Source organism: Melozone crissalis, unplaced genomic scaffold (assembly GCF_028551555.1).
Source record: "Melozone crissalis strain CALT ecotype California unplaced genomic scaffold, PUWL_Pcris_2 ptg000034l_1, whole genome shotgun sequence".
Lineage (NCBI taxonomy): Eukaryota > Metazoa > Chordata > Aves > Passeriformes > Passerellidae > Melozone > Melozone crissalis.
The window spans coordinates 19,480,828-19,496,596 of record NW_026535812.1 but is presented as its reverse complement, the minus strand read 5'-3'; the positions used below and the strand labels follow the sequence as shown (position 1 = coordinate 19,496,596).

The following is a 15,769-nucleotide window of genomic DNA, read 5'->3' as shown; positions in this document are numbered from 1 at the left end:
GCAGTGTTTGATTTGAATCTGATTAAAATAGGGATTTTTTTAAATTTTTTTTTTTAAGCTTATCAGTTCAGCATTGTAAATCATGCCCATATTGCATTGTCAGACACAAAGACCAATGTTGGTGTTTTGAGGTGGAAGTGCTTTTAAAATTAATTTTCAAAACCCATGTTACTGACCTATTTATTTTTAAAGGACAATATTTGTACCTTTAGAGTTGAGTTTTCAAGTAAAGAAATTTTGTATTCCTTTAGCATTTAATGCAAGACCTGAAATAGTGATTTTTAAGAACCTACATGCAACGTTTAATTTTTAGCCAGCAGCATCATTACATTGTGGGTTTGAGGGTGTTAGTCTACGAGCAGGTCTGTGAACCTTACAGAATGATTTGGGTTAGAAGGGATCCTTAAAGATCATCCAGTTCCACCCCCCTTTCACTAGCCCAGGTTGCTCCTGCCCCATCCAACCTGGCTTTGAACACTTCAGGAGTGGGACAGCCACAGCTTCTCTGGGGAACCTGTGCCAGTGTCTTGCTACCCTTAGCATAGAAACCCATATTTCTTTTGTCCAATCTAAAAATATTTGCCTCAAGTTTGAAACTGCTGCCCCTTGTTCTGTCACTACAGCACTTGGTAAAAAATCTCTTTGTCAGAAAAACTTTTTTGATCATCCTGACTTAGTCTGATGTGAGGAAGATATGTGCATGTGTTTACAATTCTTTTAGTATAATTTTGTTAAAGGACTGCTATGACAGTCATTCCTAGAAAAACATGGTAAAGCTTCCACAACTTGCTTTCTGCTAATCTGGGAATGTAACGACTTGATCTGGGGTGAAAATGTTATTTCTCCTGACTCGCTCTGCAGTAATCCATAGATGACATTGAAAAAAAATCATATTTTAATCTCTTTAAGGAGCACTGTCCATTGGCTTGGGGAAATATAAACATGTTCGATTACACAGACACTCTGGTATCTGGGAAAATGGCTTTGAATCTTTGGGCAGTACCTCATGGGCTGGAGGATTTGTTGAATCCTATTGGTGTTACTGGATCAAATCCAAATAAGGTATTTGCATGCCAGCTTCCCCCTTAAGAGTGCATTTCCAAAATATGCTTTATTCTGGTTGCTGTCATTCAGCAGAAAAAGTAATTTGAATTCCCTTGACCTAGGAAACTCCATGCTTAGAGCTGGAATTTGATTGGTTTAGCAACCCTGTAAAGTTCCCAGATATGACAGTGATTGAAGAACATGCAAACTGGACAATTTCACGGGAACTGGGATTCAACTACAGCTATGCAGGGCAGGTAAGGCAAACTCCCCCTCCAGGATTAGCTATTCAAATAGGAAAGGATTATTTGCTACTTTATTTTACTCAGTGTATGAGTGACAAAATGTTTTTTTTTTAACATCCTCATTTATTGTAAAATCATAAAATCAAATTTTTGTTGTGTGTTTGGTAAAATGGGCAATATATTCTCCTTTCTTTATATTACCAGTAAAGTGACCTAATGCTTCACTGACCAAGTAAAACACTCCAAAGAGAAACTGGTTTACTGTGTTTTTGACTTTTTTGTATCACTAATTTGGGTGTCAAACTACTTAGTTTAACTTCTTAAAAGTTGCAATTCTCCTTCAATGGCACTCTTTTTCTTTGTTGCAGTTTCATGTTTATAGTTAGGCTTTCCTGTGTAACCCAAAGGTGCTTAGAACTCTTTCCTGTCTGTTTTATGGGGTGGTTATGACCACAAGCAAAGGGAATTTTAAGGGAATTGATGGACATACACATGGGTGTAGTCCTTTATCTCACTTTTTCCACAAACAGAACTTGTGCATTACAATTGGCTTTTTGGTGAGGTTTGGAGCTTTCTTCAAAGCACTTTTTTGGATGATGAAAAGAAGTAAAAACAGAAAAGCAGTCAAGCTAAAAATGCTCTTTATTTAAAGCCAAGGCTGTGAAATTGGTTGGTGTGTTTTACATTTTCTTCTGGAGGCTGGTTCAAAGGCCTGGGTTTGCCCAAGGAGCTCTGTGCTCTGTGTGGAGAGCTCTGTGGTGGGAGTTTGGCTGTGCCAGAGAGCACAGAGGTGGCAGCACTTCCAGAGTGGGAGTTCTGGGGGTGTTTGCAGCAGTCCTGTCCCATGTGTCCTGAACAGGCTGTGGGCATTGGATTTCTCTTGATGCTCAGCAGTGTGTCTATCACAGAGCAGCATCTCTGCTGTTTATGCTGTGACTGAGCAGGGTCTTAATGAATGCTTAAGGACAGTTTTCTTCTTGGTAAATAATATTCCCCAGCCTCTTACCTGGGCCTCTGTACTCCAGCTCATTGTTTTGTTCCATCTGGCACAAAGAAAAAAGGGTGAGGAGGATAAGGTCACTTCACTGACAACATAGCTAATTTCTGCTTGTAGCAATTCTGTTTTCTGTGCTCTTTGGGGAATGTCTTACACTAATTGTGATTTACTGTTTTCCATATTCCTGTTACTCATGCATTCCTACAGCATTCTGCCCCTGAGTTACCTGTTTTCATCCCCCATGTTCTGTTTTTTCAGTTCCAAATCCTTTTCATTCCTTTCAGCAGCCCTCAGCCATCTCAGGCTGGGGTCAGAAATGACCAGTCTCACTTTGTGCTGCATTGTGTCATTCATCAGATGTCAACTGCTGCTATTTCTCCACACAGCTGATTTAGTTGAAATGTGCCTCTCCTTGTGCCAGCAGTGACTAAAAGCAGTTGTGGAGATCAAAGGCCTAGTCTTTCATCTTCTTTCTACATTTTGAGCTCTCAGTTATAACAAGTGGATACAGCAAGATAGTATTGCATGACACAGGCTGGAGTGGTTGCTGTGTGTTCAAATGCTGTATTTCATGTGTGCTTTGGCAATAGAAGGAGTTGTGTGGAGGGCTAAAGTGCCACTGTCTCTGCAGAGTAACAGACTAGCTCGGGATAGTGAATTAACAGAGAGTGACAAGGAGCAACTGCGAGCCATTTGTACCCGAGACCCCTTGTCTGAAATCACTGAGCAAGAGAAGGACTTCCTCTGGAGACACAGGTATTGCAAATCAAAAACCAAACAAAAAAAACCCTCTTGGCATATTCAAACTTCACTCCATTCATTCCAAATTTGTCATGGGTTTTGCTCCCTTTTCTTCTGTGCTGAGGAGCTGGTGTTTTAGACAAGGCTTGTAAAGCATTCTGCATTGTGTGGTTTGGTTATAATCCTGTGGAGAAGAGTAAGTTGTTGAATGAGTTCCCATTTTCCTTATTACTGCAGTTTTACCTGCATGGATGGATCCTGAGAGCACCTTGCTGACAAAGGAAGAAAAAGGTGCAAGACTGTGGGGACATAGTTGATGGTTATGAAAGCAGAAGTGTTGTTTAGTACATGCAACTTTTATTTTTCCTCTTTTGCAGACACTATTGTGTGAATACTCCAGAAATTCTACCCAAATTACTTTTGTCTGTCAAGTGGAATTCTAGAGATGAAGTGGCCCAGGTAACATAAAGCACCGAAGAGCTGTTAGATTTTGAAGCTTTAAAATGCTATTTTAAAGAAAGCTTCTGGAAGTTAAAAGCATATTTTGTGTGTATGATACATTGAACAAATATATGGAATTGCCACTGTGATTGACAGGTGTCTCTGGTCCATAGTTCTTGTTCTTTAGCTCAGTCTGGTCTTAAGATTTCCTCTTGCTGGCATTACTCAAATCCCTCTGATGTTGCCAACTTGTCAATTACAGTTAAATGTGAGGTTTTGTTTTCATTCTTTTTATAGTGGATAAAACAACAAAGTCAACTGGCAACTAATACCAGACTGTTGATTGAGAGGACCAGCAATTAAACAGCTTCTACTCAGATGTAGTTTGTCTGACAATGCCTTCTAATGGCTGTGTGTTCCAGCTTCTCCTGAGCAGTGCAAAGGTGTAAACTGCTTGTTCTCCTTGCCCCCAGATGTACTGCTTGGTGAAGGACTGGCCCTCAATCAAGCCAGAGCAGGCCATGGAGCTGCTGGACTGCAACTACCCAGACCCCATGGTGCGAGCGTTCGCAGTTCGGTGCCTGGAGAAGTCCCTGACTGATGACAAACTGTCTCAGTACCTCATCCAGCTGGTACAGGTACTGAGCAACTATTATTTTGGCATATTTGTTGTCTTGTGTATGTCCAGTGATCACAGAGGCTTAAAACACAGCAAAAGTTAAGTTGTTGTGAAAAAGAGGTCACCGTGTTTGCTTTGCAGATTATTTAGGAGTAGATGAAAGGTTAGTTTTTCTGCAGTGCTGTGGTTTTGCTTGTTGGTACTAAATGCCAGCATTCTGCAGAGATGCAAAACTGTTCCACCAACTGGAACAGGCAGCTATTTCAGCTGTCCTAACATATGGGAAAGGATGAGCAGAAGCATCTTCTCAAAATTTTGAGCAAGTTGAGGCTAAAATATTTGGTAACAGTAAAGCAAGCATCAGATGGTAAGTTCCTGAAATAGAGGCAGCCAGTGAACAGTTGGCATATATTGTTCAAAGCCTAACACATGCAAGTATTAATACCAAGATCAGTCATTCCAGAAGAAAAATGTAAAACATAGATGGCTTTTTATTTAACTGCCTTTAATCTGTATATTGTTCATAGAAATAATAACTGCATCTGATTTTTTAATATTTTTTCTTTATCCTTAACTAGGTTCTGAAATATGAGCAGTATTTGGATAATCAGCTTGTGAGATTTTTGCTGAAGAAGGCACTGACCAATCAAAGGATAGGACACTTCTTCTTTTGGCATTTAAAGTAAGCTTATTGTCCTGTTTAGGGGTGGTGGGCTTCCTATTAGCTGTAAACAATTAGTTGTTCTAAAGGTTTGACATACTAAATGTCCTTTCTTAGAAAAATGTTACCACTTTAAATAAACATTGGGTTATATTGGTTAAAAGTTTGAATATGTAGTTCAGTGACAGAAATCATGCCTTGCAGTTTCAAAGGTGCTTAATAGTACTTGGATTTGTACTTCTTTTTATCTAATCATGTTTATTCTGAAAACAAGGTAGTCTGAGACTGCTGAAAGCCTCCCATATTGTTAGCTGTCTGATGCCCCATCAATTTTTCCAGAAAACTTTACAAATATATGAGACCTAAAGAAAGCCACCCAATTCAACAAGGTAAAACTTTGAAAAGGACAAGTAAAAACTTTATTTTTACTTCCTTATTAAAGGCTTCTTATAGAGCTTGATAGCTCAATCTGCAACATATTGGGTTGTAGCTAGAGGTCACCTAAAAGTTCTGTTCTAAGCTGGTGTAATCAGAGCAGAAATAGAAGCAAGGCATCTTTGCTGTACTCTCACTTTTCTACTTGCCTCGGTGTCATCAAGGATAAGGGAGGGGATTGTTTGAGGGGATGTATTTTAGGACTCTATGAAGGTGTCACAAGTACAGCTTCATTTTTGGCACCTCTAAGTGGTCTTGTCTCTAGGCTGTAACTGTTCTTCCTCCCTGTGTAGGTCTGAAATGCACAACAAGACTGTCAGTCAGAGGTTTGGTTTACTTCTGGAGTCCTACTGTCGAGCGTGTGGAATGTACCTGAAGCACCTGAGCAGGCAGGTGGAGGCCATGGAGAAGTTGATTAACCTCACAGATATTCTCAAGCAGGAAAAAAAGGATGAGACCCAGAAGGTATCAAAAGCTGTCCTTATCTCCAGACTGCTGCTGTTGAGTCACAGGAATTACTTAGAACTGTTCAATTTGATCAATGAGGAAAGTGTTAATGCTAATTTCAGTAGGTGCTGTGTTTCCTGGGGAGCTGCAGTATTTTCTGTGCAATGCCATTGTCTAGCTCTCAAGGCAATAGAACTAAAGTTAAAAATTTCAATTTGTGTAATATGTAACTGAGCTGTACTTACATTAGAACTGTGCAAAACCATGCTTGAAAACCAGAGCTAAAATGTGATACCTTCATTTACATGTAAATAGTGTTCTCAAGACCTGAATGTGCTTATTGATCAGGTACAGATGAAGTTTCTTGTTGAACAAATGAGACGACCAGATTTCATGGATGCCTTGCAAGGTTTTATCTCTCCTCTTAATCCTGCCCATCAACTGGGAAACCTCCGGTATTGTATCCACTTTTGAAGTTTGTCTAGATGCTTCAGTAAATGTTTAGTAATGGTAACAATAACAGTGTTGAGGTTGACTGTTAATTTAGTAAATGTCAGTATTTTCAAAGTGCACTGAATAGAATTTGTAGCAGAGTAATCCATAAAGAGTAGAGTCATTTCAATCTAATGGTGTAACAAACCAGGGAACAACATGACTTCAGTTGTTCCTTAAAGGTGCCAGGAACTTCAGTCCTTTTTCCAGTTGTCAGAGCTCATATTGCCACAGGAATATTTACAATATTCCCTTACAACACAACTCTTCTGTTGGTCTTAGCAAATGGTTAATGTAGCACTTACTAATTTAACTTTGAGTCTGAAAATAAAAATGGTGCATTGTCAGTTATCTTTGCATCTTTAATTTGGTGCTGGTTCAAAGTTTGACCAAAACAGGGAGACCTTAGCAATATTAGAAAAACATGGTATAAGAATCAAATTATGCCTATTTCATAGAAATCTTATCTCTTTTAGGCTTGAGGAGTGCAGGATCATGTCATCTGCAAAAAGGCCGCTGTGGTTGAACTGGGAAAACCCAGATATTATGTCTGAGTTGTTATTTCAGAACAATGAGATAATATTTAAAAATGGAGATGGTAAGGAAAGATAAGTGTAATTCAAAAGCTACATACCTGTTTATTTTCCTAACCTTTTACTTAGTGTTTTTTATAAGTTTATAAAGTACATATAGTAAAAAAAAACATCAGCTGAGCAAAGCTATTTTCTTTTCCAGAAAAGAAGCATGGACAGATGAGTATTTATCTCAGTCAAGTACAAACTTTTTATGTTCTGAGATGCTCAGTCTGTCAAGGTGGAGCACAATACTATTTAATATTTGTTCTTTTTAATTGTAAATTTCTTGAAGATATATAGATGTATAAACTGTGATTCCATTGTCCTGGTTTTAGTGTATGTTTTTAAAATCACTACCATATGTTCATATTCATTTTTTACTATTTGAAACCTACTTTTCTGTACTGAGGGAACAAAATCTGCACAAAACTATGCAAACCTCATTACCTTTAGATGTATTTAGACATAGTTTTGGGGGGAAAAGGAAAGTAGGATCTAACCAAAGATTCTGATGTTACAAAATGTGCAAATTGAATGTATTTGACTATTTCAGACTTGCGTCAGGACATGCTGACACTTCAGATCATTCGAATTATGGAAAACATCTGGCAAAATCAGGGTCTTGATCTTCGGTAAGCATTAGAGTCATTCCCAAGTAAAGCTGATCTTAATGGTTCTGGCATGGTTTGTTCCCAGAGATTGCTTCTGTTTTCCCAAGGGTAATAAATGAAATGCTAGAAATAGACATTTTTGTGCATGTTAGAGCAACATTTAATTTTTTTTTTGTTTAACTAAACTACTGATTTTGTAAACAGATGATCATATTTGAAAAATACTTAGTTTTCATTCAAGTGGGTCTGAGTGAGCTACCTACAAGGAATGGATACAAGAGCCAAGTCACAGTAGCCACACTGTGGCCAAGTGATTGTGTCTGTAGGTTTGGTTTTGAACAAGGTAACAAGGTGCCAAATCCTCAGCCCTGCTGGGCAATGACTCTTTGCAGTTGGTATCTTCACTTCAGTCCACACAGAGACATTGCCCAGTCTGTGTGAGCTTCTCCTCCAGACTGGGGTGCAGCAGCTGCTGCAGGGCACTCAGGATAAACTGTTCTGCTTCTGGAAAACTCTTCCTAGACAGGTTACACCTTCAAATTTGTGTTTGCTGTGTGGTACATTTTTTAGATGGGAACAAAGGGGCTGCCTGTGCACTGTCTAGAAACCCCCAGTTTTCATTTTTTTCTCTAGGCAGAAGGACCTGTTGGTTTATGTTATCTCTCATGGGCCACAGTTTTGTCTCCAGTAGTGTAACAAGTGGCAGAATTAAGCCTTTGTCCAAGAATGGTTTGCAGAATGGTTACAGTTCCCCATGACTTAAAGAGTAGCCAGATAGAGGAATCTGCAGAAATACATCCTCTCCAACCTCTTGCCACCATTCTGTATAAAGGAAGGAAAAAAACCCAACAAAACAATGAACCTTTGTCTTCCAGGATGTTGCCCTATGGTTGTTTGTCAATTGGTGACTGTGTGGGACTCATCGAGGTGGTCAGGAGCTCTCACACCATCATGCAGATCCAGTGTAAAGGAGGCTTAAAAGGAGCACTGCAGTTCAACAGCCATACATTGCACCAGTGGCTCAAGGACAAGAACAAAGGAGACATGTGAGATTCCCTGTCACCTGTTTTTCTTGGCCATATGCTTCTTCTTGATGGAAACTTCAAGATAACTAAAGTTCATCAAGTGGGGGATTATGTCCATAATTATGTCCATCTACTTTTGTTTTCTTTTTTACCTGTCCCTGTTTGCTCTTTTGCAAAAGAAATGCACTTCTGTGTTATTGGAATATCTGAGGAAAGTGTCTCCTTTTTTGTTGGGATAGGTATGATGCAGCTATTGACCTGTTTACACGTTCTTGTGCTGGCTACTGTGTTGCCACCTTTATCCTGGGCATTGGTGATCGCCACAACAGCAACATCATGGTCAAAGATGATGGACAGGTAACAGTTGATTTCTAAAATCATATCCTAAGGTCATCCTCCTCATCCTTTGGTATGAGTTTTCGTTTTGGAAAAAAAATTTCTATTGGAACTATAAGTAAATTATCAATTTTACTGTGACTTCATTTAAACAAGGAATTATTAATCTTAACATACCTGTCTAATCTTAAAATTTCTGTCTTTCCAAGCTGTTTCACATTGACTTTGGGCACTTCCTCGACCACAAGAAGAAAAAATTTGGTTACAAAAGAGAGCGTGTGCCATTTGTCTTAACACAAGACTTCTTAATAGTGATTAGTAAAGGAGCCCAAGAATGTACCAAAACGAGGGAGTTTGAAAGGTGAGCTTTCTTTTATGCATTTAACCTCCAGAGTGTTTTGTACCTAAAATGCACTTTAGTACTGGTGACCTTTTAAAAATTAGACCTTTTAACTGAACAGTAGTATTTTAATTGGTTTGCAGTGGGAATATTCTAGTTCTTCAGTAGAAGATCAGCCATGCACTTGTAAGTCAGTGGGTAATCTTAGCACTTACATGACCTTTGGTCCAGGAAATCTCACTTGAGATTTGCAGGGTCAGCATACATGTGAATAAAGATGGTAATTTTTCAAACATCTGATATTTCTTTGATTTTACATTTAAAATCCTCTTGAGATGGCAGAACTGCAGCTACTGAGAGTTCTTAAATGTTGGGTGTTGTGTGCATCAGAGCCTTGCTGGTCATCCAGCCATACTTCTCTCTCCTATAGCTGCTCTGATAGCAGCTCTTCAGCTGACCTGTGTCGTTTGTGACAATGGCTGAGAACCTGCTGAACAAGAACTTTAAAATAATAGCAGTAAATAAATCTGTTGCTGTAGTCATTCTTAATATCTCTTTCCAACAACCCAGTCTTTAAGAGGTTTCAATTTTAATCTTAATTTCATTATGTTGATGGCAACAGAAGACAGATTTTGAATTAATGTGTCTATCTGAACACTGCAGTGAGGCTCTTCTGCATTTTTTCCCTTAACCTGGGTATTTCTTATCCAGTCTGATAGAGCAAATGTCCCTGTTTTCAGTGCATTCTTCAGAGTACCTAAAGAGGAATATAAAACTACAGGAGAAATGCAACTCTGAAGATAGCCAGGAAAGCACTGATTTTAGCAGTGTGTCAGGAAATACCTTTTGAAATCTGAAATGTCAGTAGCAGTGACAAAAATGGCCCTGTGAACTCACATAAATTCATGTTGACAGTTGTGTGAATTGCAGATGGGGTTTAAGAATAGAAAGCCTGTCTATGGATGTTGTGTTAATCGGACCACTATTAATCCTTACACAAATAAACTAAGTAGGAGAATGAGTAGTAATCTCAGCTACATTATGGTGTTCTTACTAGACTAAGACTGCATTTTTAGTGTCTGGTTACCTGTAAAACTGTTTTGGTGCTGAAGCAGTGATACACATGCAATAGAGAAATGCACTGAGCTTTTTCCCCTGGTCTCTTCCAGGTTTCAGGAGATGTGCTATAAGGCTTACCTGGCAATTCGGCAGCATGCCAATCTCTTCATCAATCTTTTCTCCATGATGCTTGGCTCAGGAATGCCAGAACTGCAGTCCTTTGATGATATTGCATACATTAGAAAGACCCTTGCATTGGACAAAACTGAGCAGGAGGCTCTTGAGTACTTCATGAAGCAGATGAATGATGCTCACCATGGTGGCTGGACAACAAAAATGGACTGGATCTTCCACACAATAAAGCAACACGCTTTGAACTGAACTGACAGCAAAGAAAACAAGAACTGATACCCAGCTCTGTGGGTACTGCACTGTTAATACCCGTTAGCAGCAAAGACTGGTTGCATAGGAATTGCACAAACCATGAACAACATTAGAACTTATGGCGAGAAAAGAGATGAATTGTTCAGACAACTGTTGGAAAATGATGTAAAACAGGGTTTCAGATAGCACTAAAATTATAAACTTCTAAAATTAAGCTTTAGTACGATGTGTGCAGGGACCTTGACAAATTAGAGAGATGGGCAGTCACCAAGTGTGTGAAGTTTAACAAGGGCAAGTGCCAGATTCTGCACCTGCAATGGGGCAAGCCTGGTTGTGTGTATGGACTGGGGAATGAGGCTGGACAGCAGCTGTGGAAAGGGACCTGAGGGTCCTGGTCCATGGCAAGTTGAACATGAGCCAGCAGTGCCCTGCAGCCAGGAGAGCCACCTGTGTGCTGGGGACATCAGGCACAGCATGGCCACTGGGCAAGGGAGGGCATTGGCCCACTCTGCTCTGCACTGGGGCAGCCTCACCTTGAATATTGTGGGCAGTTTTGGGTGCCACAGTCTAAATAAAATTAAGCTATTAGAGAGTGTCCAAAGGAGGGCCACAAGGATGGTGAGGGGTCTGGAGGGGAATGGGCTGTATGGGGAGCAGCTGAGGTCACTTGGTCTGTTCAGCCTGGAGAAGAGGAGACTGAGCTCAGATCTCATCAGGCTCTGCACCTTCCTCACGAGGGGAAGTGGAGGGGCAGGTACCAATCTCCTCTCTCTGGTGACCAGTGACAGGAATTGAGGAAATGGCATGGAGTTGAGTCAGGGGAGGTTTAGGTTGGATATTACAAAAAGGTTTTTCACCCAGAGGGTGGTTGGGCACTGAACAGGCTCCCAGGGAAGTGGTCACAGCCCCAAGCCTGACAGAGTTCAAGGAGTGCTTGGACAAGGCTCTCAGGCCCAGGGTGAGATTCCTGGGGTGTCTGTGCAGGGCCAGGAGCTGGACTCTGATCCATGTGGGTCCCAGCACATTCTGTGATTCGATGATTCATGTTATGCCTTAAGCTCAAAAAGGTAAACTTGGAAGAATGTTTCCTTTTTTCATTTGATAGGATAAATTAGAAGGAAAAAGAAAATAGTGCTAGTGTAAGAGTCCATCACATCTTACCTTAGATCTGGTACAGTAGGTGGAGACTATGCTGGATTGTGAAGAACAGAAAGAGAATTCAAGTGATAGCAAATACTTAAATGCAGCATAGTTTAAAGGAAAGATCTAAAAACGTTAGTGAGAGGACAGTGCCTTTTAAATGTGCTCGGAGGCATTAACATTTGTGGGGTTTGGGTGGCCCTTGAATTTCTGGGTCCGTCATCTGCACAGTTTCTGAAGGCAGTAGGAAATAGGCCCACTCAGTATGGTGTTTCTTCTGCTCAGTATTGCTAGGGGTGCAATTCATACTTTCACAAAGAAACTCCCTATCATCCCCAAAAACTGACTAACCTGGAAATTGAATGGTCAGAATTGGGTTTAGTGCAACAGAGAGCTGTAGTGTTCATCTTAGGTTTGCTTTAATCTAACTTGAACTGAATAGATTTTTTTCATACATGTTTTCCAGAACCTAAAGAAAGGTGAGTTATTAAAATTATTGAAAGATTATTTTTTTATAAAGGCTATTTATATAATAGGAACTATTATTAATATATATTCTTTATTTACATGATTTGTCCAATATTAACTCTCTTAATTTTGCAACCCAGTTCTATCTGTCCAAGACTCCCGTTTTCATTAACGTCACTGAAGGTGACCAGACGTACTCCTAGGACCAAATTCAGCCCTAGTGAAAGAGGACACAAGTACCAGTGAAGTAGTGGGAATATACCCACTAAAGCCAAAGGGGAACTTGGCCTAAGTCTCTAAAAATATTTTGGGAATCACTCTTCACATTACTGAAGCGATATGCTGGCTATTTCAAGAACGCTCATTTAAACCCTCAAAATTTGGGTCTACCATTTCTCCTCTTTCTTCCTCCTTTGGAAGTGGTTGTTGAATCCAGTAAGATACATCAGAAATAGCAATTTAGATTTTCAATATGATCAATAATTAGCAGTTCAGCAGACAGATATGTTGGCTAGCTCAAAGCATGTGGAGTTACCAAACATTTTATAGCTTTGTCTGTTTTGTGCGTGTGTGTAATATATATTTGTAAATCTAGTTGTTGTCCTTTAACACAATTACAATGTGTGCAATCAATGAAATTGGCACCATGTTTTGAAACTGTTCAGAGTACCGAGGATTTCAGATTGCCCTTATGCACAACTTCAGGTAGGACTGTTTCTCTAATTGCTAAACAGGTTTCTTTTTAAAGTTAGCAAAGCCCATAATAGTTCTGTGGGTGATGTTCACCCTGACATTTTAAACTTGCAAGATTGGCAGCACTTGAATTCCAAAGGTTTGGGGCTTTTGGGGGTTCAGCTTGTTCACTGCAAACACGCACCGAGGTGCCACTCAGAAAGTGCAATACCATGTGTAATATAAAATATGCTGGCAGTTGATGTTAGACTAGAATATAAGCATATAAATAAACTGTACTTCGTGCAGGCTGTACTGATGAGGTAATGAGTGGTTGGCTTCATTTAGCAAATTGTAATATATTAAAAATGTGCAATCAATTACGATATGAAAGACTTTGGGGATTGTAAAGCCAAGGCTTTGGTGTTGCAAGACACTTTCAAAGTCAGCATCCTGCAGCTGATTACTGCATGCATGGATACTTGATGTTGTGGGGGAAAACCTGGTTTTGTGAAAACTGCAGAAGCTCTGAGAATAGTAGGGGAAATGTGAAGTTTTATTTCCTTAGTTCTACGAAATATTTTGGAGTAGTCCAATAGAATTCCCATTGCTCTTTTTATTGACTGTTACATATTACTTTTTGTTCATATGAATATTTTAACTCCTGCTAAGCTTGGCTGTACTTTCCTAGAGCAAAGTTACCCTTGTATCTATTATTTTGCAGTCCACACACAATAATGGTTTAGCTCTTAAAATGGGTTAGTTTCAGTTTAACTTTAGTTCACAAAATCTGAAACCCTGTTGGCTATAATTCTTAATTTAACAGAGTAAAAGCGTTGCACAGACATCACATTAGGTGCTATATTTGTATTTATCTGGTGTTGAAACAATGCTTTACCTCGTTTATGCAAGAAATGGTCAGCCTTTTCCAGCCTGGGTGAAAAGATCAACTCCAATTTATTGGATGTTATGAGGCCAAATTTGTTTGTACTTTGCCCCTTCCTAGCCCTTCTGTAAATATGAGTATAAATGTCTTTCAGTTCAAGCACTGTATTCTGCACCCTTTTTGCCTAGACAGAGGTATGAGGAGTCAGGCTCTGTCTCCAGAATTTACTGCAATTAAGTGTTGTGCATAAGCTGTGGAATTTATTATGAGAATCAAATAGTAAAAGAAAGGAAACCTCAGAGTGGTACAGACATAATACAGTTGGGGGTAACTGTAGCCTTTCAACCAACTTTAAAAAGTAGGAGAAGCTCCTGAGCTTTACCCATTTCTTTGCATCACCAAGATGGGCATTTGAAAAGCATTCTGCCAGTGTTTCACAGAAAACAACAATCCTTTTCTCAGCTTCAAAGTGTTGAACCCTAATTGCTGTATCCTGCCACAGCAGTTCCTGCTGATGTAACTTCACTGAGGATAGAGGAGGCTCTGTTTGCTTACCCTGGAGGAAATGAGAGGATGTAATCTGCTCCCAGTATCAGGAAGAAGACCTGCTTACACACCATGAAAGCACTTGTAACTGAGTCCTAGATTTTTACAGAAATGGCTTGGAATTGGCTTATTTTTAACTATTCCCACTTCATGGAGATTTGAAAATGCTCCCTTTGTTCTGGGACTCAGAATACTAAAGTAGATTATTTTGGGCTTGAAATGAATCTGGGCACCTTGCTCCTGCAGCACTTCTTGTAAGACTGCCAGAGCAAGGAGCCCAGGACTGGGCCATGTGTTTTATCACAAAGCATTAGCAAATGGTGTTTTAGTGGAATAAAATTTAAATCAGTCACCTTTTCAGCTGTGAAATTCTGTTTGATGTAATGACAGAACAGGGTGCTGCATATTAGTTTTACTTAGCATTAAATTCATTGCTTTCCTAAACATAGCAGAAGTACCTGTACTGATTTTATATATGCATACTTCTTTGTCTGAAAGGGTGCATTAGTAGTTTTTTCATAGTTGAAACAGACTTCCAGTATAATTTGAATTTTTTTAAAAAAGGCTTTTAAATAAAACCAAAATTGTAGGTGATTTGGCATCTTGTGGAAAAGATGTGAGCCTGCATATTGAGGACAATATAGAAATTACCAGGTTTATAAGAACTTTGTATGTGATGACCCTGCTATCGATGGTTTGGCGAGTTGTTTGTGGGTTTTTATGCCAACTTTCCTTTTTCTGTAAAGTATTAAATGCCCTTTAGTGGTCAGTAGCCCATGTTTGTTGACAGTTTGAAGGTATTGTCTTTGCTTTGTCATTATATAACTGGCATGTTCAAATGTCTGTTCTTAATAGTAATTATGAATTCCTCCTGTTTTGCATGTCTGTACAGGTTGCAGACCTGGGCTGGACCCACTCAAAAAACAAATATCAGAAAAGCCACTTGAAATTACTATTTTTGTTGATGTCTTTGACATCTTGAAAATACTTCAAGTTAATGAAAATGGTGTGGTATTACAGAAAGAATTGTAACTTGCTGCTTCTAGGATTTTTTTTAACTTCTTTCACTTGTTCTAGTTTTACTTGAATGGAAGAACCACACTCATGTTTTTAAAAACACTATATAGCTGTGGATGTTGTTGCAGATTGTTGAATCCCAATTTAATTTTGCAATACATGTTTCATACAAATAATGAATTTGCATCTTTTTATTTTGTGCTGGAAGTTATCTCAGTTTAGGTAAGGCTCTGTCTGTCCAAAATGATGTGTAGCTCACCACCCCTGCAGCTGATATTGGTTTGGGGTTCTTCTTTGTTTAGTTTTACTCTTTTTTTACATCTGTGTTAATGAAGGGAAGCCAACTGGAAACTGGCTATAGGAGTTCTCTATCTGCATACTCTAACCAAACCCATAGGTGCTCTTCTCTTTGAGGAATTCTGATTTCACTTTATGCTGATACAACACTCATTTCATCAGAATTGCTCTGGATTCACAACAGCACATGAAATCAGAATTAGGCTGTATGTGTATCAGAGTTGCAGATTATTTATTCCTAGGATTCAGTATGAAAGGTTCTCATAAGGAGAGGAATGTTTGGTAGCAGCC

The 15,769-nt window shown here is 39.3% G+C and overlaps 1 protein-coding gene across 1 annotated transcript in view; it reads left to right on the top strand.

The window, feature by feature from the left end:
* The window catches only part of PIK3CA (phosphatidylinositol-4,5-bisphosphate 3-kinase catalytic subunit alpha), a 39,691-nt gene extending 24,334 nt beyond the window's left edge, over positions 1–15,357 (top strand). Inside the window, exons 8-21 of the mRNA XM_054282416.1 lie at positions 910–1,062; positions 1,167–1,301; positions 2,918–3,042; positions 3,405–3,486; positions 3,942–4,106; positions 4,666–4,769; positions 5,477–5,648; positions 5,979–6,085; positions 6,599–6,720; positions 7,251–7,329; positions 8,184–8,354; positions 8,573–8,690; positions 8,879–9,030; positions 10,179–15,357. Of these exons, the coding sequence (XP_054138391.1) occupies positions 910–1,062; positions 1,167–1,301; positions 2,918–3,042; positions 3,405–3,486; positions 3,942–4,106; positions 4,666–4,769; positions 5,477–5,648; positions 5,979–6,085; positions 6,599–6,720; positions 7,251–7,329; positions 8,184–8,354; positions 8,573–8,690; positions 8,879–9,030; positions 10,179–10,449 (1,956 nt within the window). The 3' untranslated portion in view covers positions 10,450–15,357. The remainder of the gene's footprint in view (positions 1–909; positions 1,063–1,166; positions 1,302–2,917; positions 3,043–3,404; positions 3,487–3,941; positions 4,107–4,665; positions 4,770–5,476; positions 5,649–5,978; positions 6,086–6,598; positions 6,721–7,250; positions 7,330–8,183; positions 8,355–8,572; positions 8,691–8,878; positions 9,031–10,178) is intronic.
* Positions 15,358–15,769: the final 412 nt, after the last annotated feature.